This window comes from Maylandia zebra, linkage group LG12, assembly GCF_041146795.1.
Source record: "Maylandia zebra isolate NMK-2024a linkage group LG12, Mzebra_GT3a, whole genome shotgun sequence".
Taxonomy (NCBI): domain Eukaryota; kingdom Metazoa; phylum Chordata; class Actinopteri; order Cichliformes; family Cichlidae; genus Maylandia; species Maylandia zebra.
In genome coordinates this window covers 10,292,488-10,317,369 of record NC_135178.1, presented here as the reverse complement: position 1 = coordinate 10,317,369, position 24,882 = coordinate 10,292,488, and the positions used below count along the sequence as shown (strand labels likewise).

Below are 24,882 nucleotides of genomic sequence, written 5' to 3'. Positions count from 1 at the left end.
TCCAAATTGTTAGCACTTGTGAACCCTGCGGTTAGTTTTGGCCAAAGCACTTCCACAACATTGCTTATAATGTAATACCGCACAAAAATAGCTTAAAATCTGAGCAGGTAAAAACAAAATGAACCTGCATACCACTAGAACTAAGTCAGCTCTTAGCTTAAGCTGAGACTTGGTCTGCATAATTCTATTGCCTGGTTTCAGCTGGCGATGCGTGACAGACTCACTGAAGTTCTTATTGACCAGAGGTTTATTTACATTTCATTATTCGTTACAGCAGCCACACTGACGCAATGAATTGAACCCATTGTTTGCTTCTCAGTTCAGTGTTTTAAACTCCTCATTCCCCCATTGATAGACTGTGGGTTTATTTTTTCTATTTTCCAAGTTTTCCTTGGATGAAAAGGCAAATAAGGTGATGGTGGCAAATTTTTCATGCTGTGGTCTGAGAGCCTCCAAGGCAAATATTTCACTGTTAAACCTTCTGGTTATGTAACAAGTGCTCATTAAATGCATAGTAACAGGCAAAAATTGATAACCTTTGAGGGAAAAGGTGAGCCATTGGAATAAATATTTTTTGATATGTTATTGGCTGCTGCACCGTGCTCTTTATGTTCACTTGTTTGTGTGGTCATGAATAGTACATATGAGTGAACCCCGGAGTATGTGCGTTGTGTATTGGTAGGTTCATGAGGCTTGGGGTGGGGTTGGGGGGTGGTTGTATGGATATGTGTGCGCCATGCACAATGTTCATTCATGTGATAATTGTTGGCGTGAGCCCCGCTCCCCTCTGGGTTTGTGCGATTTGACCACGATGAACTGTGGGTCTGTCAGATAAAAGGCCACATGCTGAGACTTCTGTTAAAACATTGTCTCTGAAATCAGCAGCCCTCTAATCCACAGCCTGGTTGATACTTTAGCCTTTATCGTATCCAAACACGTAGTGCAAACACAGATCATGCTCTTGTTGCAGGAGGGGCTCAAGGAAAGAGGAGGGGTGGAGTGAGGAGTGTGGGAACCTTACAGTCATCAAAAAGTATCAAGAATTTGATGTCAAGTCTTTCAGATAAGTGTGCAGGGAAATAGTGGCAAACCAAAATGCACCTTTCAAAATCCAAATAATTTTAGAAGCAGGATATAAAATTTAGATACTATGCAATAAAAAAAACAAAAATAGGGAAATCAGGTGCCACAGGCAAGGATTATCATAATTTAAACTAATCAGCTGACTGAGTTTGGATCACAATATCTGACTTCCGTGAATATGCGCATATTTGCACAAAGGAAAACTAAACCCACAGAGTTACCCTATAATCAGCTGTCCTGAAAGCCTTTTACAAAGTGTTGACATATTTGGATTTTGGCAGTTGCTGCAAATTCTGCCAAGAAGTCAGTTTATATGTGACTATTTCCATCAAATTTGATTCATGGTGCATTAACAACCTAACATAATAGAACAGAAAGAGAAAGCAAAACATTGTGAATAAAGCAAGATCAATGTCCTGCATGCATTGACATGATCTGTAAGGTCTGGACACTGCCTGGTGGAGAAGTTCAACTATCATTCTTTAAATTAACACACTGAGGATGAATGAGTATCAAATGGAAGATATCCATATAAGAAGGTGATATCTTAGGGGACCATTTGATAATGTCATTGCACACATCTTCAACCGCATGAGCAGATTTTAAGGGTTCTCTCAAATTCAAGAGAAAAAAAAGACATTCCCATCACCTCTATAGTAGACTTTAACTAGACCTTTAAGATTTAATACATATAGAGTAGAAGTGCTATAACAGCATCTCTGTAGGACTTGCTGTGGCCATTGCTACATTCTTATGTAGGGAAGAAACATAAAATGCAAAACAAGACAAACAAGCTTAAAAGAGATTTTTGTAAAGGCTTGTTTTATATGTTGAAAATTGAAATTTCATTCATCTCAATTTAAAGCAGCACAAACACTAAAATCTTAGAGTCACGCTTTGCTAAACCAAATATTGAAATCGCGGCTAGATCTCACTGAGTTAATGGGAAAGTTTTTTTCCCCTTCTGTTTGTTTTAAGTTAAATAGTATTTTTTTGCCCTGTTAAAGACAAAGCGTACGTTTAAGTTTAGAAGCTAGCTAAAAAGAAATTTATTTTTAGCTAACTATAGTAAATATATAGTTAGTTAGGCTAACTAATAAGATTAGAGATCAACTTTAGAGCCTGGGCGAAGAGAAATATCGGTGAGCCTGGGCTGAATCACTGAACAGGACCTTTATATGCTACTTGCCTGGCATTTAAAGGTTTGGGCCCTATGAAGAGTTAAACGTGTGTTTGGTGAGTATCTGGTGTTAGCTTTTGTGAAACCATGGTGTCTCCATCTAAATACAGACTTTTGGTCCTTTTATCAACACCAAGGAATCCATGTGCCAGACACAGCTAAACTAATCGACTAACTGCTATGACATTTTAACACATTAACTAACATTAAGACAGCCATGAAATTTATAAAAGATGGATGCAGCCACAGTGATGTTACCTGTTGGTTTGTAAGGTCCTGTTTTTGAAGATTTGGCCTGACAGTTTTGGCCTTTGACATCATAGCTTTTTTTTTAAACCTGACATCACAAGCAAGGGACAGATCTGACTGGGACTTTCCATGGAGAGTGCATGCAGCACACCTAGAAAATCACATGGCAGGTGAGGCCTAAAGAAAACCCTGCCTTCAAGTTTCTTCTGGTTTGTACCATAATTGACAAAATAGGCATCATGTTGTATTTAATAATTGTTAGGTAGGGGGCTGGATTTTAGTACCTTGCATTTTATTATTAGACCTTGAAGGTATGTCCATCTTTTATATAAAGTCCATGGTGAGGGCCAGTTAAGCTTTTTTCTTTCTTTTTAACCTCAGATGAATTGTGACTAAGTGAAAAGCTAATGTTCACTTCTTGGTTTTCCTACATTAACTCCTCTGCTTTCACATTCAAAAGCAATACACAAGCATTTCTGTAATGGTTTATATAGCACCGCAATGCAACCGAAGCTTATGTGGTCATAGGGATATTTCCAAGGGTTTTACTGATTTACAGTGTATGGTTTTGTTTTTCTATATATTTATCATCTATTATTTAACAGAGTCGACAAATTCCAAAATTATATCTACTTACAATTATAGATGTGCGGCCCTATGCTTCACCAGGAGTCTACAGGAAAATTGATTGACAATTATAGATGTATGTTAGAAATCACTTAAATCACTCTCTGCTTTTCATTGCTCAATCCAGTATCACAACAAAATATGTACATATTTATATGTCCATTTCATGCTTTAGAGAGGCAAAGCGTGAAATGGACATGGTGGACCAGCATGTCGATTACATGCTTTGATGTAATTCATATGATTGCTATATAAGGAAAATTAAAGAAAAGATTAGGGTATTTCCAAAAAACAAAAGACTCAATCTCTCTTTATACTGTAGGCACAGAAAATGGTCATGCATTTTCCTTGTCAGTCTGAGCTTTCGGTAATCAATGATCAGCTGATTCCAACCAACCCCCACCTTACATTCCTATTGTCTACCATCCCATTTACTCTCTGTTGTGCCGCACAGTGAAAGAGGATAATGGGAGCCTTGATGTTTACCTGAGCCATCTATCTCCATCTCTTTCTAATCTACTCTGTGAATGCTTGCACACACAATGGACTACAATTACAGGCTGTTCATGGCTCTGCATGGCCTCCCCGTAGGTTTGAAGTGGACAGCGTACTTCTGCCGCACTGGCCGGGCTCCGCTGCACCTTCAAATGTTAATGGCTCATTCACAGCCATTAATGCGCACAAGCTGCATCAGCATATCTGCCAACTGCTCTCTATCTTTATGTCTTCCACTGATATGGTAATATAGAGTAGATGGCTATAGGTAGACAATGATAATGGGGCTATTTGTTCTCTCTGGTCTTTTGTAGTGGAAATATGAGAATATTTCCATTCTGGACCTTTTCTCCTTTCTCCTGACGGTGAAATGAAATTACTGAGTGCTGGAGAATTGTCTTTCCCCCTACATGTGATTATATAGTTCTTTGTTGGTTGTTATATGTTTCACATCTACATTGTTGTGAGTTTTTGTCAACAGAAAATGTTCCAAAAGAACCTAAAAAAATTTCAAAATGTGTGTCCATCGTGTGATCAAAAACTTCCAGAAATTGGCATACCCACAAAAAAATTTACAGATCTCTATTTATTTGATAGGAATAATTCATCTTAAGGAGTACAAAGCATGACACTGGTAATTTGCACAAAGAGGTTGATTTCCAACTCGTGTCCCTTGTTGGGTTTTTCACATCCACCATACACAAATAAAATATTCTAATATTCAACCACATAAAACTAAAATACAATATAGATACATAATGACAACGAATTACAAATAATACACATAATCAGATACATTCATGAAAGGAGATACATTCCTAAAAATAATCTTCACTTCAATAATCTTCATTAAAAAATATAGTCTAATTAATTCAAATGACCTCAGCTCTGATTATTATTATTTTTGGGGGCCAGTTTGCACTAGCTCTCAATTGCATACATATTTTTTAAATACAAGTATTTGAAACATTAATAAATGAAATTACAAGCAGCATATTGGTACATCCTAGTAGCATATCACTGACTGAAGGAAATCCAGGTTAGATCGCATGGTCATACAGTAAGTACAGAGAAACTGTGTGACTTCCAGTGAGAGATTAAAAAAAACAGCTGTTCTTTATTTTCATAGCACTATTCCTCGAATGTTTTGATCAGCACTTGTATGTTTGTGTTTTAAGGTTTGACCAATATATGAAGCCAGATGTATTTTCTATCATCTTAACATCCACCAGGTTGGCAGTGATCATTCTTTATGGGATTATCTAGCCCTTGAAAAGCAAGCTTAACCCTACCCCTAAAGAGTTCACCGGTGACCTCGTGGATATTAAGCAGTTAGAAGTGTGCAAATGAGTTGACCATCGGCTTTGCCATATGAATTGGTCTAACCTTTTGTTGATGTGTTTGTCATCACCCAGAGGAGGAGAAGCCCGTGGTGACCAACGTTACAATCAGCGATGTAACGTGGGACAGCTTCCTCTTGTCCTGGTTTGCCGACGATGGGGCTTTTGAGTCTTTTCTGATCACGGTAACTGATGCAGAGACGGACGCTGAGTGGCAAAATCACACTGTGCCCGCTGATGCTCGCAGCCTCGCCATCACCGGCCTCTACCCCACCACCTGGTACAGAGCTATTGTATACGGGGTGTACAGGGGAGCCCCATTAGACCCTGTCATTGCAGAAACCATCACAGGTATCAATGCAGTCAATTCTGGGGCCTAGCATTTTCCTCTGATTTCTTCTTTTTCTAATTGACACAGTCCTGTAATCTGTCCTTCTCTCTGTGAATTTTCTAAATTACTCTGTTCAGCACTGCCTTGAAGTGTGGCAATCACTAATAGGTGTTATACAAACACTTGTTCTTGTGCATTTTTTTTTATACCTTTGGACCTCTTTCTTGATATGCTCAAAAATGTATCAGATTGCAAAGAATTTATTTTTATAAATCTTTGAGAATGAAACTTTTAACTTAGGTATGAAAACAGCTTGTTTTGTTCATGCCCATGGGATTTCTGCAAAGCAACAAGTCGGGTCTTATTTTCTTGGTTAGCTTCAGGTTTGGAAATACATTTTTTTTTTTTTAAAGTATACATAAAGGCAATTTATCAGCCCTTGCAGTGGAGATTACTCTTTGCAGGGTAAACAAAATCTCTGCGCCTTCCAGACACTGTGAACAATCCAAATCCCCAAGCAACACTCCTTCATCAGCCATCCATCACACGCGTATCCCTGCCTTTGATGCAGGGATCGTGAAATGGGCTAACACTACAGCGCCCACACAAAACTCATTCAATCTATATTAGTCCAGCCGCGGAGCTGCGTTTGATCCACTTGTCAGTCTGCCTGTTGGTATGAGTCCAGCCTGATACCTGATACCAGCACCTGGTCTGGTATGTGAACAGGGAGAAACACGTCAAATGAGAAGGTCAAGGTGCACTGGTTTCCCTTTCCCCAACACCAGTCATTATCAGTGATTAGCATGCTGTAAATCCCAGTATGTCTAATAAGAGGTCTTTAAACATCGAAAGCATATACTACCAAGAATGTTGGAGAATGTAGTTTTACATTAAATAAGGGATACAAAAAATATGACACAATTCTTTACAGGACCATAACAACTGGAATCTGAAAGACCCTTTAGACTGCAGGTCTATGGTAGAATTAGGACTAGGATACTGAAAACAGTGGTACTAATGAGATATGGTGTGGAGTCGCTTCTGTTCTGGGGCATAAACGGTAGATAGAGTCAGTCAAAAAAATGTTTTATTTTCTGAGAGTATACTAATTCACGATTATAAAAAGCAGTGCTTTTGGTATTCATTTTTCTCAGATTAAAAAAATTAAGACCAGTCTAGTTAAAAAGAAAATTTGTGGAAAAAGGCTAGAGAGAGAGAGAGAGAGAGAGAGAGCAGTAATCACAAGCAGGTGAACTCACACACTAATGAGGGTGGGGAAGCCGGGAAGTAAAAACCGTGCTCTAATATAAAACGGGATGGAATGAAAGAAAGATCAAGTGTAAGTGCACAATGACAGCACTGTCAATATTCAAAAACACTGAGGTAAACAGGTAACAGAAACACAGATCATTATAAAGATTTTGTGAAACACATGAAATATTGTGCAGGCTTAAAAGTCAAAAAATAAGTAGCTGAGTATCCAACAGTATCATTCAGCATTTGACTGATGAGGATCATTCATGTGGAAGAAAGATGGTAGGACTGATGGAGAGAGGAAAAAACCCTCAGGCTCTTTTGTCACTTTGTGTGAGGCCTCTCTTCTGTATGCATCCCCAGTTCCCTCAAGCCTGGACTGCACTTCATTCTCATGCTGCCGTTGCCCCTGGGCTCTGGTGCTGGGGTGCCAGGGGCTTCTGGGGCCACGCAGAATATGGCATGCGCTCAACACGGCCCATTGTCTGCATGCTAATGGTGTGGCAAAACCATCTTAACATTTTTCATTAGCATCACTTAATCCATAAAACATTCCGACTTGTGAATACAAGCGCTGACTAATTATGTTATGCACGGTGGCCGTCGTTGGTCTGCTGAAGAAGGACACTGCAGGAAAAATAAAGTTGTCGCTGAGGATGGAGTGAGGAAACTTTGATTAACAGAGAGGGTGTTTTATACAATGAATGACTGGAACCACTGAGAGCACCCAGAGAAAGCTCAGTTCAGAATCGTATCCGTACAAGCTATTATCAGGCGAGACTGGGACCAGCCCTGGGGTTCAGCTTGCAGACCCCCTTAGCAGGTTAGCTGGCGCCGGTGTGTACCTCATCCACTAACAGGCTCCTTTTTGTTCCCTCAGGTCTTGAGAGGGGGTGGAAGTGTAGAGAAGGTGGAGGCGGTTGTGAGAGGGGGAAATCAGTAGCAAGCTAACACATGTTAGCTGATGGATGTAGCTCTCTTCTCTCTTCCGCTGACCAGCTGAAGCCGGCTGGCGGCTAATGAAGAGTGACAGCTCCCTGGGATTTGTGTGCTCTGCTTCTCATTTCCACCGCTTTTTCTCACAACAAATGTCTCATGGTTTTTCCCTCACATTAAAAAAAGGGGGTTTCAGGCTAGTTCAATGACCCCTGAGACCCTCACATTTGGTGTTGTGTTTTAATGAGCAGTGGCGCTGGGCTTCACTGAGCCTTTCTTGAGCCCACTTATATCTACTTCTATCCAGGCTGCTTTAAAAGCTCTGTCCAGTCCGTGTATCCATCTGCATGGCTACCGGAAGTTTCTCTGACTAATTAGCAGCAGCGAACACATCCTCAGGAGAAACAGAGCTTTTTCTCCCACAGCTGTAGACTCCTGCTGTGTCTCAGCCTTTCTTCCTATCACTGTCATTATTAGAAGCTGCTAATGACTGCTTGACTTGGCTTTTACAAGTTCACATTCACACAACCCCATCTGTATGCACATCTGCAACTCAATCTACTTTCAGGATTTCACTGCTATTTTGAGTTATTTCCTTTGCTTCGAAATTCATAGTATTGGAAACATAAATCTGAAATGGGACCAAAATTGTTGCTTTTACTAGGCTATAGAGATTTTTATTTTTGCTGTAAAGTTGGACTTTTCAACATTTATTGAGGTCATTTTTAATTTTGACAGCAAATTTTGATTTGGTTTTCGCCATCTGAATTCTTTTAGTTTTAGTCAGCTAAATATCATAGGATTTCCTTACATCAAATGTAAAATGTGCCCTTATGTTTAATTTTCTGTTCCTCCCAAGTGTTGATATTTTGTCACATTTTCATGAGGAACAGGAACTTGTACCCTTTCCAGAAAAATTGAAGAGTTGTACCAGTGTGCAGAGAAGGATTATAGAGGTACATCGAACATTACTGTATAAGGAGATTACTTCAGATTATATCATCCGTGGCTTTCTACACAATTTATTTTGTTCTGATTGGATCTCATCTCTCTATGATGAAAATTACACTGATTAAGATTTACTTCATTTTGGAGTTAGCCTCAATTCTGCATCTGAGGAAATGCAGTATTTTAAAGGCCATAAAAGCTATATGTAATCTATACTTTTCTCAGACTTGATAAATTATTCCTGATCACAGTTTTGACTCAGTTTTTTCTTGATTTTATTAATACTGCCATTAAATGTAACAGATCAGTCACATAAGCCCTAAAGACTCCACTTTGAATTTTGTTTCTTTCATGTTGTTGTACTAAAACTCTTCTCTTTCCACTCTGCAAAGTCAACATGTTATACGCCTTTTTTGTTTGCCATCTTCTTCAAATCTTAAAGTACTCCACAGAGAGCCAAACTGACTATCACCCCTGTCACTCAGAGTACGAACCGGAGGTGCAGTCTCTCCTAGTCTCCGACGTCACCACAGACAGCTTTCAGCTGTCCTGGATGGCCGAAGAGGACTCCTTTGACACCTTTGTCATAATGGTCAGCCAGGCCAAAGGCTTAGACCAACCAAGAGAGCTGGTGCTAGGTGGTGAGGAGAGAAGTGCGGTGATGACAGATCTCAATGAGGATACCGAGTACAAAGCTGAAATCTTTGGCCTCATTTTGGGAAGACGCTCCAAGTCTCTCTTGGAGGTGTTAAAAACAGGTACACAGTGAAAAGATGGAACGAGAGGCCCAAGCTGTGAACTGGAACTCTGGATACGTCTTGTCCGCGTAGTCAATGTGGAATGGTGTCATATCCTGTCTTTGGTGGTAACAGCATGAGTAGTAGCTGTGCTCTAACTTTCGTCCTTTATAAAGTACATCTTTTTGTCTACTAACCTGGTACCAAAGCATTACAGTATTTTTCCAACAGACATTTGGGTTCTTTTATGTCTGACAGTACTCCTGAGATGCAGATGAACAACCAGGTAGATTAGGCAGTGCTGTTTTCAAGGCTGATGCTGGATAAGAATCTGACTTTCACGTGGGTTTTACTGAGATCAGCCCAATATTAAAAGTACTTGGTATGGTTGAGATGAAGCAGTAACACTTAGGATGCATTAAATTATAGTATTATTGTAGTTTTAACCTCATGGCATCCACCAGTACACCAGTTAACCACTAAGGATAGGGTTAGATTTGCTTCACATTTGAGTCACAAGCTTAAAAAGCAAGTCAAAAATCCAAAATCACTTGTATATGCCATATAGATGAGACATTCGTGTAGAGGTGTAGATTTGAACCTAATCCTAACCCTACTCTGAATGTTAAGAGGGTAAAGGAGATTTCACTATTCCCAAAGTGGTATTAAGGCCTGTTAGTAAATGATCCGGTATAAAGAAGTGTGCATGTGTGCACATAAGTACATCAATCTGAAGTATCAGAGAAGGCCATTCAAACTGCATATTTTCAGTCGAGCCGCACTCAGGACACGTACTTAGCGCTTTACTCTTTTTTCGTTGTGTTGATGTGGTCTTTTATTAATTCTTGTCTGAATGCCCCTGCCAAAGGTTGTCTTTGATATCTTGACCTCATGTGCCGGTGTCTCTATGTAAAGAAGGTGGTGGTTGTCCATGTCATATAAAACTGCTGCCTGTGTCCTCCATCATCCCCCCTGAGGTAAAGGATTTAGTCTTGGGTTGCGTGGCGCATGCTTCACTTTTGTGTTACCATGAAATGCGAGCAAGTTAATCTCTTCAGGTCTGTCACGCAAGATACCGCAGCTCACTTTTAACTGGGAACAGTTCTGTCTGTGTGAGCCCGGGCCTCCGCAGGCCCCCTTTGTCTCTGGACTTCACTCTCTTTTATGCTTTCCTGCTTTCGCTCTGCTCTAAAATGAGTGCCTTTCAGTGGTGGATCTGCCCTGCTACAGTGTCTGTGTGTTTTTTCGTGTCTGTTTCTTCACTCTGTTGGAGGAAATCCTCACTAGAACATGTCAAAACTGTTCACTGATTGATATTTGCTTCTATACAGTGCTTTCTTAGAATTCTAAAAAAGGCAGTACACATACTGACTGATGCTTCTGTTTTTGTCTTTGTCCCCATCTGCTGTTTCTGTCTTCCCTTTGCCAGACCTGGGTTCACCCAAGGGCATTCGCTTCTCCGATGTCACTGACACGTCTGCAACTGTTCACTGGGTGACCCCAAGAGCTCGAGTGGACAGCTACCGGGTCACTTACGTACCTGTCTATGGAGGTCAGTATTTTTATGAGTGCGGTGGGACAGGGAACATTTAGACATGCTGTTCTTAAGATCCTCCAAAAGTCGCACACAGGAGATCTCTAACCATCAACTGCATCCATGATTGCATTAGGAAAAACAGATTTTAATATCTGGCACAGCAGTATGAAACAAGCCTAGATTTGGATGACTATAACCAGCATGGACATTCTCACTGCTTTTAAATTGCTCGTCCATTCATCAGTTTATGTTGTAACTCTTTTGTCCAGACATAGACAGATGCTGCCCTCTGTTGGCTACTGATAAGTGTGTCTACTGAAAATCAAGAAAATTGACCATCCTATCACAATAGAGTCCTGTATATTTTGTGACAAAGAATAAATTATTAACAAATTAGTTACATCACGATGCATGTACAATTCAAAACTGAATAAGTGATCAAGACTCAAATATTTTCAGCACCTAGAAAAATTCCCACAAAAAACTGTATCTGTAAAAAAGGGCTTTTGTTCATCACTAACTTTAACAAGGTAGAATAAATAGTAGGAAAATACAAAGACATATAGACATATAGGCAAGGTTTAATAAAAATAAAATCAAATATAAAATCCATCCACCTACTAGTATTTTATCTGCTTAACTTAATGTCAGTTCAATTCAGTTTTATTTATACAGCACCAAATCACAAGGCACTTTATATTGTAAGATAGACCCTACAATATTACATACAGAGAAAAACCCAATAATCACATGACCCCCCCCCCCCCCCCCCCCCCCCCACCCCCCCACCCCCCATGAGCAAGCACTTTGGCGACAGTGGGAAGGAAAAACTCCCTTTTAAAAGGAAGAAACCTCCAGCAGAACCAGGCTCAGGGAGGGGCGAGGCCATCTGCTGCGACTGGTTGGAGAGAGAAGGGAGACAGGATAACAGACATGCTGTGGAAGAGGAAGTGTACAGCCCAGACAGGTGGAAAGTCCAGCAATGAAAAGAAAGAAAATTATCTGCAAACTAATAAGAGTGTTATCTGGCAAATGTTTACTTGTTAGACTTGAAGTGATGGTGAAATGCAATATAGAGACAGAGCTGCTAAATGACTTGGAAAAGTAACACGTTAACTGATGGCCAACTGCATGTGTATGGATTATGGGTATGACAGAAGTGGTTAAATCATTCATCAGTGGGGAAATCCGCATGACTACGAACAAGAAGGGATGAATGAAGATTCTTCTCCGATGAAAAACAAGTACTTCACTACTTCAGCTAAGTGTTTGTTCATTCATTGAAAATGATGTAAGTTATCAAAATTCCCAGGTAACGCCAAGACACTGTCAGTGGATGGTTCTTCATCTCAGATTGTGCTGCCTAACCTGACACCCGGAGTCACTTACAAGGTCACTGTGATTGCTATCAAGGGGCAGAGGGAGAGTGAACCTGGATCTGACAGCGTCACCACAGGTAAAATACACACACACACACACATTCGTAATGCGAAGAACAGATTTGTTGGCCACAACAGTATTAGACACTATATTATAACTATGATATGATGTTGTAGTGTGGCTTTGTACCTTACAAATTTGCAGTGTTAAGACAAAGAGAGACAGTTAAAAACTCTGGCTAGTTAAGGTTAATTTTAGCCTAAGCCAAAGCTACGCTAATTAAGCCACTGTTTGCTTTAAAGAAACTATATGTAGATTCTTGTGTTTAAAAGGTTCAAGCCTTCTGAAATTATCCAAAGCATTAAATGGAATGTGAAGAAACAATTGTGATGATCCTATGTCTAAACCATGTATTGTGTTGAAGCGATAGCAAGTAAAAAATAACTTAGGTGTAACTGTACCTTTGTGTAATACCACTAATGCTAGTGTAGTACCACAACAACTGGCAAGCTATTAAGAGCACATTATGTGATCAGATACATGTATGTCATTACCTATAGTGCTATTAAAAGCTATTAAATAGGAGCACACATCCAGAAACATCTCAACACATGCAGTGACAAAAGCTGTCTCCTGGAGTTTTACTCTCATTTTGCTAAGAGCGAGTACAAGTTTCCTATAATTAATCTGTTCAGTTGGTCAGACTCATCCAAAATATATATATTTTTTCTGTTTCATAAAACACTTAAAATATAATGGAGAGAGAATGTAATTAACAGGATACAAAGTCCTCTAATTAGGACTTTGTATCATGATGAACTAGAATACTAACAAACTTAGTTAACAAATGAGTTGCTTTTGGCTACTATTACACTAATGTATATATCTAACATATATCTATATATCTACAATCTACTAAGATTGTAGATATATCAGAATCAGAAGACTTTATTTATCCCCAAGGGGCAATTAACAAACAAACAACAGAGCAGCATAACGTTGAAGATAAGGACAATAAGAACAGGCAATAAGAGTGAAATAATAAATACACAGAATATACAGTATATACAGTTTTAAAATTACACAGTTTTAAAATTAAAGTGACTGAAAGGTGAATAAATAACTAATAATATATGTTAGTGTAGTTTTCTCTAACTGGTTTTGTTTGCCAATTTAGTCAGCTCACACTCTTAATTTAGATGGTATGCGTGTGACTGTGTGTTACAGCTCTGGATAAACCACGTGGTCTGAACGCAGTCAACATCACGGACAGTGAGGCTCTGCTGCTCTGGCAGCCCGCCATCGCTACAGTGGACGGCTATGTCATCACCTATAGTGCAGATTTAGGTAAGTACTTATGTGTGTACAACTTAGCACAGACAAGAACAAAAGAAATGTTCAAACAAAAGACAGTTCAAATTTTCATACTAAAGCAACATGATCAATGTACCAATACTGAGTTGGCATATTAAAAAAGTAACATGTGACACATAAGTCATAAGAAAGTTTGCTGCCTTATTATTATTTCTAGTAGTAATGACTTTATAAAAAGAAACCAGTTTAAAGATGTTGTATGCAAGTATTCTATTTCTGTAACGCTCATAATTATAAGCATGAATATTTTGAGATTTACTGTGAAGGTTTGGTTCTTGTGTCTTGGTTCAGACAGATATCATTAAAGTACATTTAAAGAGTGTACATAACAACTTTAAGTGAACTAAAGTGAATTCAGTGGAGTATTTATTCATCATGATGTTAATGTTCAAGTTGACAGATAAAGGCTGAATACTTCCTCTGCTGGTGTTTGTCCTTCAAGTTTGATTTGGTTTCTGTACTTTGTGTTTCTCAGTGGCTCCAGTCATGGAACGTGTGTCAGGAAACGTGGTGGAGTTTGAGATGAACTCTCTGGCACCAGCCACACACTACACTGTGAAGGTCTATGCTGTGCGGGACTTGGCCAAGAGTGCAGCCACTACAACAGAGTTTATCACAGGTGTTGTTTCCCTGGTGTTTTAAATGATTAGTTAAACTAATACAAATGGGAAAAGCTAGTAGAAATCAAGCAGTCTGTCAGATTTCTTCATTATAACTGTAACTGTATGTATGTCAAAATCTGAGAGAGCAACATCATAAGAACCGACTAGTGCTGCTGTGCTCTAGCTTGCAGGCACTACAAATAAGGCTTCATGACTGTTGTGAAGTTATGTAGAAATCTGTAAACAAATGTAAACAAAGTTTGGATTCCTTCAGATGTGGATGCCCCCCAGGACTTGGCAGCCAGTAACATCCAGACAGAGAACGCCATGCTGACGTGGAAGCCTCCTCGTGCTGACATCACCGGCTACATGCTCAGCTTTGAATCTGCAGACCGCACCATCCGGGTCAGTACACAACTTATACTGCTCTCCGAAGGCCAATGCCGATCCAACTGTATGTTGAGTATGTGGAACATGTTCAGGAATGTTTGTTTCATCCTTCAGGAGGTGGTGCTGAGTCCGACTGCGGTGTCATACAACATGGCTCAGCTCAAAGCATCCACCGAATATACAGTCAGCCTGCAGGCCCTCGCTGGGCCAAAGAGAAGCAGAGTGATCACTACTATCTTCACCACCAGTGAGTAGACTCCTGCACACACTAGAAAGGTTTCAAGTCACTGTGATGTCTATTTATAGTGTTATCAGTAATGCAAGGACAAATAGAATATATAGCCTTTTTACATTCAGTTTTAGAGATACTGAATTAAGCTGCTAAATCAGGGCTGTCAATTATATGGCCTGTGTTTAAAAATAAATTCCAGGAAAGGGTCAAACATGGTCCAAAGGATGACTTAAAGGAATTACAATCTGTTTCTGAACTCTTCATTTCACACAGCCAGAGGTCATCATCTTCATCAGTTTTACGGATTTCCTACTGACAGATTATTTAAACCGTGTGGTCACATGGTTTAAATATAAGCCATTGAGCAATGCTAACCTGTCTGAAGTTACAGCAGCAGTGTTTGTAATGACATCGACTGGCTCAGTGTGAAAACCCAAACGCAATTTTTCAGTTCTGTAATCTGATGGTTGATTAAATGTGAATGTTTTCACAATTTGTATGATTTCCACACATTATTCAGGAAACAATAAAAAAATAAGATGGTTAGTGTTACACTGTAAAAAAAAATTCCAAAAAACCCCCAGTAATATTCTGGCAGCTGGGGCGCCAAAATAATACCAGAAAATAACAGAAAATAACTTTCTCATAAAAATACGGTTATTTTCATTAATGACAATACAGTTTGTTACCCTAATTTTACATGGGATTTTGCCTTTTTCAAGTGCTTTTAAACATTAAATTAGGAACATTTTAAAGTGATTAAACAATGAAATTACCTATAAACAAGATCAATGAATGCGGTAATATGAATAATAATACTTATATGTACAGAAATAAGGGCAGCACGGTGGCACGGTGGTTAGCACTGTTGCCGCACAGCAAGAAGGTCCTGAGTTCAATTCCTCCATCAGGCCGGGGTCTTTCTGTGTGGAGTTTGCATGTTCTCCCCGTGTTTGCGTGGGTTCTCTCCGGGTACTCCAGCTTCCTCCCACCGTCCAAAGACATGCAGCTTGTGGGGATAGGTTAATTGATTAATCTAAATTGTCACTAGGTGTGAATGTGCGAGTGAATGTGAGTGTGAATGGTTGTCTGTCCCTGTGTGTTAGCCCTGCGACAGACTGGCGACCTGTCCAGGGTGTACCCCGCCTCTCGCCCTATGACAGCTGGGATAGGCTCCAGCGCCCCCCGCGACCCTGAAAAGGATAAGCGAATGGATGGATGGATGGATGTACAGAAATATACAGTTAACAGTTGGTTTAAATAATAATAATGGATTGCATTTATATAGCACTTTTTGAGACCCTCAAAGCGCTTTACAATTCCACTATTCAGTCACTCTCACATTCACGCACTGGTGGAGGCAAGCTACAGTTGTAGCCACAGCTGCCCTGGGGCAGACTGACAGATTTTATGTTAATTTACATTTTAAATTAAAAATCACAGTCTATTTATGTAAATTTAATGATATTCCAGAAAAACAGTACAAAACTGTAAAATACACAGTAAAATACTTTTATATTACTTTTTTTTTACAGTGTAGTTTTTAAATGAGGTTGAAACTAGATGAACTGTGAAGCAAGACTACTTGCTGAACTGAGGCTGCTGGCTGAAAATGTTAAATTCAAGAAAACACAAGAGTATAAAGAACCTCTCTGCAGCATCCTGGCTTTGCAAACAGGAAATTCTGGAATGGAAAAATCCTATTTATTTATATAGCATCTTTTCCCCTTAATCATTATTTTGTGTGTGTGTCTGTGTAGCTGGCGTGTTGTACCGACACCCCAGGGATTGCTCCCAGGCCCTACTGAATGGAGACACCTCATCAGGCATGCACACCATCTACCTGGGTGGAGATGAGAACCAACCCCTGCAAGTCTACTGTGACATGAGCACTGATGGAGGCGGATGGATCGTAAGTCACGGGCTGACATACTTGTTGATAATGTGCAACCACTCTTTCGTTTTCAAGATCTGGCACATATTTGATCATCATTAATCATCATTCCATACTTTGTATTCAGAAATTTTCAGTTCAAATCAATTCCATTTTATTGGTATTGTGCCAAATCACAACAACAGTCATCTTGATGTGTTTTATATTATAAGGTAAAGTCCCTACAATGTTACAGAGAAAATCCCAACAGTCAGATGACTCCCTATGAGCAAGCATTTGGCAAAAGTGGGAAGGAAAAACTTGGTTTTAACAGGAGAAAACCTCCATAGAGGTTGGAAAAACAGTTTCATGGCCAACTGAGACCTGCTCCCTCAATATTCCATGACAGATTAGCAGATAATAGACCCGGAGTTTATTCCAAGTGCTGAACTTGCATTTGGTAGCTGTTCACTGGAATGCTCAAAGACTGACAAGTGTCAGTGCAAGTGAACAAGGCCAGCGCTATGCTGAAAAAACAAAATAAACCTATCTGAGAGACAGCAGAATGTAGGAATGGCCAAATCAAAAATGTGTTACATTTTTAAAAGAAGTACTGCACCGGCCAGCTCAGCAGCACTAAAAGACCCGAAAGACCACAGAAAACAACTAAGTGCAGACCTCTTTCTTTGGCTGACAAAAAACTGTTATGTCTGAGTATAAAAATATCATGAAGGTGAGCTAAGACCAAGCACATAAACAAACAGAACTATCCACAAAACAAGCTCAGATGACCTGCCCAAGAGAAGCACACCAAAATTATCTACCTTTTTATCTACCTCGGGAATTTACATCGGTCATTGTAAGTGCCGTTTATATTCCACCACAAGCGGACACGGTCACCGCCTTATGCGAGCTGCATGAGGCACTCACACAGCACCAGACACAACACCGGGACGCTGCGCTTATTGTGACGGGGGACTTTAATAGCGCCAACCTCAAACGCGCAGCGCCGAACTTTTATCAACACATCACCTGCCCCACCAGGGGTGAAAGGACACTGGACCACTGCTACACTACGGTCAAGGACGGCTACAAGGCACAATCCCGCCCTCCGTTTGGCAAATCTGATCACGCCGCCATCTTCCTCATGCCAAAATATAAACAAAGGCTGAAACAGGAAGTTCCGGTTCAGAGGAAGGTCGCGCGCTGGACGGATCAATCGGTGGCCGCGTTACAGGACGCACTCGATGACGCAGACTGGGGCATGTTCAGAAACAGCTCCGACGATGACGTCAACGTGTTTACGGAAGCGGTTGTGGGATTCATCGGGAAACTAGCGGATGATACCGTGGAGACAAAGACTATCACAACGTTTCCCAACCAGAAGCCGTGGGTGGATAAAACCATCCGCAACGCTCTGAGATCCCGCACCGCTGCCTACAACACGGGACTCACAACGGGGGACATGGACCCGTACAAAGCCGCGTCATATAACGTGCGGAGGGCGGTGAAAGAGGCGAAGCAGCGCTACGGGAGGAAACTAGAGTCACAACTCCAACAGAGTGACTCTAGGAGCCTGTGGCGGGGACTAAGGACAATAACAGACTATAAAGCACCAACAACCGGTATGACGAACGCGGCCGTGACTCTGGCAGACGAGCTGAACACTTTCTATGCTCGCTTCGAGGCTGCAGCTAAGGTCTCCAACAATGCTAGTGTTGGCGGCGCTAACGGCTGCAGACAGGAAGATACTGCCAGCACCGGAAACGTGCTCGTCATCTCCGAGCATGAAGTAAGGAGAGCCTTCAAAAGAGTGAACACCAGGAAAGCAGCAGGACCAGACGGCATCCCAGGTCGTATCCTAAGAGACTGCGCATACCAGCTAGCTCCTGTGTTCACTGAGATATTCAACATCTCTTTATCTCAGTCGGTGATCCCCACATGCTTCAAAGAGTCCATCATTGTTCCTGTCCCGAAGAAACCCCACCCTGCTTCTCTCAATGACTATCGCCCTGTAGCCCTCACCTCAGTAGTGATGAAGTGCTTTGAACGCCTGGTCAGAGACTTCATCATTTCTTCACTACCAGACACACTGGACCCACTACAGTTCGCTTACCGTCCAAATCGTTCCACAGACAATGCCATCTCTCATCTCCTCCACACATCACTCACTCACTTGGACACTAGAAGGGGGAATTATGTTAAAATGCTCTTCATAGACTACAGCTCTGCATTTAACACCATAATTCCCTCCACACTCACCACCAAGCTGGAGCATCTGGGACTCAGCTCATCTATGTGTCAGTGGATCTCCAACTTCCTAACTGGCAGACCACAGGCAGTAAGGATGGGCGGACATGTCTCAGCCTCCACCACTCTCAGCACTGGAGCCCCCCAGGGGTGTGTTCTGAGCCCCCTGCTGTACTCTTTGTACACATATGACTGTGTGGCCACTACCAGCTCCACCACCATCATCAAGTTTGCTGACGACACCGTCGTGGTGGGCCTGATGTCTGATAACAACGAGACGGCCTACCTGAAGGAGATTAGGAATCTGGAGAACTGGTGCCAGAGGAACAACCTCCTTCTAAACGTCAGTAAGACAAAGGAGCTGATAGTGGACTTCAGCACTAAGCAGGAGAGGAACTACCAGACCCCCGTCATCAACGAGTGCCCAGTGGAGAGAGTGGACAGCTTCAAATACCTCGGAGTTCACATCACGCAGGACCTGTCATGGTCCTGTCACATCAACACCGTGGTGAAAAAGGCCCGACAGCGTCTCTACCACCTCAGACGCTTGAGAGACTTCCAACTGCCCTCCAAGGTGCTCAGGAACTTTTACTCCTGCACCATAGAGAGCATCCTGGCGGGAAACATCTTAACCTGGTTCGGGAACAGCACCATGCAGGACAGACGAGCTCTACAGAGGGTTGTGCGGTCAGCTGAGCGCACCATCCGCTCCGAGCTCCCTGACCTGCACTCAATCTACAGCCGGCGGTGCCGGACCAAGGCCAGGAAGATCGTGAAGGACCTCAGCCATCCCAACGACAGACTGTTCTCTCTGCTGAGGTCAGGAAAGCGATTCCGCTCCCTGAAGACCAACACAGAGAGACTGAGGAGGAGCTTCTTCCCGCAGGCGATACGGTCTCTCAATCACACCACCACACAGTACTGACCCACACATATGGTTCTTACACACACACTGGACTTTCTGGACATTGTTTTTGCACACATTGTTTTTTTGCACAACACTGGTCACTATATTCTTCATTTCCGGTTAATACTTGTACAGCTGCTGTTATTGTGTATATATTTATTTATATTTAGATTTCTTCATACATTCTTATATAGTTCTATATTGTGTATTTTGTTGTACAGTTATTTTATTTTCAACTTTAATTTATATATTTTATCTTATTCCTTCCCAGTTAAATTTACCCTTCATTCTAATTTGTGTTGTACAGTTATTTCATTTTTAACCTTAATTTATATTTTATTCCTTCTTAGTTAAATTTACCCTTTTTAATTTTTCATATTTATTTCCTATCTTATTCATAGCCTTTTCCCTTTTTGTTTTCTTTAGGTCACGAGCAGTTGTCCAAGCATTTCACTACATATCGTACTGTGTATGACTGTGTACGTGACAAATAAAATTTGAATTTGATTTGAATTTGAAATACAAAAAGTGCTTATCTCAATGGACTAATAAAACCAGGAGAAAATGGGTACAAAAACAAATGGCAGCTCACCTTACAAAACAGACTTTTTTTAGTTCAATGTGACGTGTTATAGCAGTCATGAGGGAAAACCGTTTACCTCTAGACTTTCATATATTAAGACATCTTTTTGCAACCACAGCTATGGTCATCTGGTTGCCTTCAAATAGAAAGCAGGTCCAACACTGCACTCTCTTTATCCAGCTCGAGAACTGCTTTCAAGTTTTATACTGTCCATTTGCTTTCCTTAACAAGATTTTTATTAAATCTATTCTTTGTTTTTCTCTCTCTTTGCAGGTTTTCCTCCGACGTCAAAGTGGCAAACTAGAGTTCTTCCGCAACTGGAAGAATTACACAGGCGGCTTTGGAGACATGAATGATGAATTTTGGCTGGGTAATTTTTTAACAAAGAACCACAGAGTTTTCCATAATACACAGGACGTGGTCATATATCAGGGTCCAAAATAGCTACACACATAAGTTAAACATAATTTACAAAAATGCGGTTCAAACATACAAAAATCCAAAAAGTTAAACTTCCAGAAAGTCTTCCATTTCCAGAAATTTCCACAGCACAGAGTAATAGGACCACACTAAGAAAGTAACTCAGGTCCCAACAGCAAGATCTGACAAAGGTAGAGAAACGGTTCTAAATACACAGAAGGAAAGCTGGCAAAAAGGAAACAGGTGAGGATGGAACACATGAGGAAGCAATTAAAGGAAAGTAAAAATAATCAGGGAGGAGGAGGCAATCACAAAGGCTGGAAAGGGCAGAAAGTAAAAAAGGGAAAACTAGCATTCAAAGTAAAATAGGAAATGAGCAAACGTTAATTAACAAGTTATAGTTTTAACTACATAGTTTTAAAACTAATTTTTGTTAAAACTATGTAGAGCCTACAATGAAATTTCTGCATGTCGCCAACCTTGTTGATGGCATACTTGTATGTGGTGGGCCAAAACACTACTTGGTTAGTTAGTTGTCAAACATAAGGCCCAATGATCAGAACTGGCCTGGCAAAGACTCTAATCTGGCCCGCTCTGGCAGAAATTATGTAATTTTTGATTGTACGTTCATAGGTTTTACATCTTTTTTCTTCTGGTAAAGATCTCTGCCACATAGTAAACCAAAGTAATTCGATAATAAATGAACAAGTTACATGACAGAAAAGTTGCTGTTTTTTTACTTTATAATAAACATTTATGTGTAGTTAAACATCTTTACAGTTACAGAAAGGGGAGTTTGAGTTGTCCAGCCCTTAACATAAAATGAGCTTGGATTACAGAGTAGGCTACTGCATAAGGGATGGACATAGGCATAAATTTCATCTAAGAGCTCCATAGATAGTAGTCATTTAAATGCTAAACATTTGTAATGTGTAGAATGATACTTTTAGTTTGATAATAGGATCTTTTGTAAGCCATTGTTCAGCTGTCTCCTTTTTCACTCAGGTCTGTCCAACCTGCATAAGATCACAGCCAGCGGTCAGTACGAACTGCGAGTAGACCTGAGAGATAAGGGAGATACAGCCTATGCTCAGTATGACAAGTTCTCAGTCGGTGAACCCCGGACCCGCTACAAAGTCCACGTAGGAGGATACAGCGGTACAGCAGGTAAAGCTAGTATCTGTGCTCTACAGTTTATGCACAGTGATTTAAATGTCTCTTGATACTTTGTCTTTGACACCAGTACTGGCCTTGCAGCGGCAATGCAGGAGCCTGTGTGTGGTAGATGGGCTTCATTTGCCTTGTTTATATGCTGCCTTGGTGTGCTTTTGTGTCACTCTGTTTTGCGATACACGAGTCAGGTCGGGACTCGTCGGTACAATGTGTAAAATCTCACCACTGGATGTCAGTAGATTGCAGATTGCAGTTTTCTTACCCTTCTTAATTCAAATGCATAATCCTAGTTATGGTGGCGACTTAGGAGAAACAACTCTGGCTGTGTTCATCTGTAGTGAGTGTAGACAATGCTGTGTCTCTCTGAATCAGGAAACTTAATCACAGCAAAAATGTAATGACTCTCTTGTTTGGCCTCTGTAGGCGACTCCATGACCTACCACCACGGCCGGCCGTTCTCCACCTATGACCATGACAACGACATTGCCGTCACCAACTGCGCTCTGTCCTATAAGGGAGCCTTCTGGTATAAAAACTGCCACCGGGTTAATCTGATGGGACGATATGGAGACAACAGTCACAGCAAGGTAATGAATAGTTCATTGCAGCACAACCTACAGTACAGTTGTTGCACATTTAATGGGTTCTGACTGGGTCAAAAATAACTGCCTGAATATGTGCTCCAGGCATTTTACAGTAGACATTAGAAATCATGAATCTGATTTATGATTAATGACTCCACTAATCGTTTTTCATTATCTTGATTATTTTCGTGTTATTTTGATAAAAATAAATGTACTTCTAAATCTAAATTTAGAAGGAACAGTTGTCAATGACTAACTTTTCATTGGTAGTGTGCATAATATGAGTCTGGTAGAAACTGCCCTTCTGTTTCACTCTGTTTTTGACTTGCACATCTTGCCTGCCGCCTCTCCAGGGCGTGAACTGGTTCCACTGGAAAGGCCATGAGCACTCAATTGAGTTTGCTGAGATGAAGATCCGGCCATCCAACTTCAGAAACCTGGAGGGAAGGAGGAAACGATCATAAATGATATGAAAAGCTCCGCCGCCACCAATACCACCTTCACCACCACCAACAACAAAACAACAACTACTACTCTGGACTCCGCATGAACCACCTGGACTCCCAAACCCTCCCACCCTGCAGCAACCAAAGCCACTGCCAAGAGCCCTGCTGTTCTCACATGAAACAAATGCTCCTCGATGTTTTCTGTTCCCTCACAAATCTGCCTAAATCTGCCATATGACCCATCCCAGCCTTTCCCCCCTCTGATACGGCTACGCAAAAATGCTGCCAGTGCAGAAACTGACGTTACAAACTGGACTTGCATCAAACCCCACGAGGTTCACCAAAGAGAGTCTCTCCCTCTCACTCAATTCTGACCCCGATCTCTTGTGTTGCAGCATTTGTGGGAAAGCGTGAGCGCAGCTTGGACATTATGTTGTGAATAGTCATTAATACAATTTCCTATTTCATATCCATGCCATGTCTGGCATTTGACAAAAAATTCTGACTGTTTAGTACGATGCAATCTTGTTTAGGATCAGGGCCTCTTTGCGAAAAGTGTTAATGCAGCAGGATTATCAGAGAAAGTCTACTCCTTGTACAGCTCTGTACATGTCTCCATCTGATATGAACGTCTGAAAACGGATTCTTCAGATGTCACATATCTCCATCTAACTTGTCATTTGTTTGTCCATGTGCAACTAAACACATCTCAGTGTCACTTTATAATCCCCAGCCTCCCTTCACTCCCATCCCCCCAATAAAAAAATGTAAAAAAGGAAAAGAAAAACCTACGGAAACACATTTTACTCTCTACATCCCATGTCGTTGTGGACGGCGGTGTTTCCGTTGAGTCTTTGAAGGCATCATGCTGTGGCCACAGTATTGTGTTAGCAAAAAAAGAACAGAGAAGAAAAGAAAACGTGTTTTGTTTCTCTGATGAATCTGAGGCAGGACCTGTTATTCAGTATAAAATGACTTTGGTGATAACATTTTGTTTGTTCTTTGTTTTTGAAAAATGTGAATACGGTACATATATGTGGAACATGAGAATGTTTATGTGATGCTCGAAACTTTAAAAAAGGCCAATTTTCAATTGAATTCCAGTTGTCATAGTAAGGTCTCTATGATTGTGTTAATGAAAATAGTGTTTGGACAGGCCAAAACTAGAGAACTAGTTACTGTTTTTACCCCTTTCACCTCCCCCAAACCCCGCCCCCCACCCTTTCCTGCTATTGCAGGATACTAAACCACTGACCTTCTAAAGAATGCCTGTGTAAATTAAGGTTGTTTTGATTGTTTTGTTTGTTTAAAACTGGGTGAACAGCAGGTGTTTCTCTGTAAACTGTATTACAATAAAACAGTTTGTTTAAAACGACAAGTTTCACAAGTTTTATTTTGACTATCCTGGGGTCTACTACCTTTGTCAAAATGGATCTTTGGTGATTACGATTTTACAATGCTGCGCAAATCGAGGTCATTTAGATTAGTTACAATCACACTGGGGAAAACAGTAGCTGGAGACCAGAGCATGACCAAAGTTATTTCAGTTATTTGCAATGAACTTGAAATCTCATTGCCTTTGAAAGACAGGACTAGGTCTGCAGCCGCTCACGGTCAGTTGGTGTCTTCAAAGTGACTTTGGTACATCATGATGGCAATAAAGTAAGAAGATGGGGTTGTGATAATATGGTAATTAATTGCGACGAGTCATTAAAAATCGTCTGTCTGTGTCTATAAATGAGATCGCAATTATGTGCCAACCTTCACCCTGGGAGTGACAGTCAGTCCAAGGTGGACTGCGATGAACATTTGAAACTGCTCCCTTTCATGTGGTTTATACATTTTTCGACTGGGCTAATTTTCAGATGAAATTATTAGTATTAATGAATTATTAATATTAAAAGTAGTATTAAATGTAAGACCCGTTCCTAAAACTTTTAGTTTTCTA

The 24,882-nt window shown here is 40.8% G+C and overlaps 1 protein-coding gene across 8 annotated transcripts in view; it reads left to right on the top strand.

Annotated features, from left to right (window-relative positions):
• tncb (tenascin Cb) overlaps positions 1 to 24,312 on the top strand; it is a 114,236-nt gene extending 89,924 nt beyond the window's left edge. For 6 of the 8 annotated variants that reach the window (XM_076890681.1, XM_014409216.3, XM_014409218.3 and 3 more), the window contains 12 exons: positions 5,050 to 5,325; positions 10,613 to 10,735; positions 12,033 to 12,176; positions 13,328 to 13,447; positions 13,950 to 14,093; positions 14,351 to 14,481; positions 14,581 to 14,713; positions 16,459 to 16,610; positions 20,585 to 20,681; positions 21,737 to 21,898; positions 22,328 to 22,491; positions 22,842 to 24,312. In XM_076890681.1, the coding sequence (XP_076746796.1) occupies positions 5,050 to 5,325; positions 10,613 to 10,735; positions 12,033 to 12,176; positions 13,328 to 13,447; positions 13,950 to 14,093; positions 14,351 to 14,481; positions 14,581 to 14,713; positions 16,459 to 16,610; positions 20,585 to 20,681; positions 21,737 to 21,898; positions 22,328 to 22,491; positions 22,842 to 22,952 (1,757 nt within the window). In that variant the 3' untranslated portion in view covers positions 22,953 to 24,312. Of the gene's footprint in view, positions 1 to 5,049; positions 5,326 to 8,931; positions 9,205 to 10,612; positions 10,736 to 12,032; positions 12,177 to 13,327; positions 13,448 to 13,949; positions 14,094 to 14,350; positions 14,482 to 14,580; positions 14,714 to 16,458; positions 16,611 to 20,584; positions 20,682 to 21,736; positions 21,899 to 22,327; positions 22,492 to 22,841 lie in introns of all 8 variants that reach the window. The other 2 variants (XM_014409220.3, XM_014409219.3) reach the window with 2 other exon arrangements.
• The last annotated feature ends 570 nt before the right edge of the window (positions 24,313 to 24,882 follow it).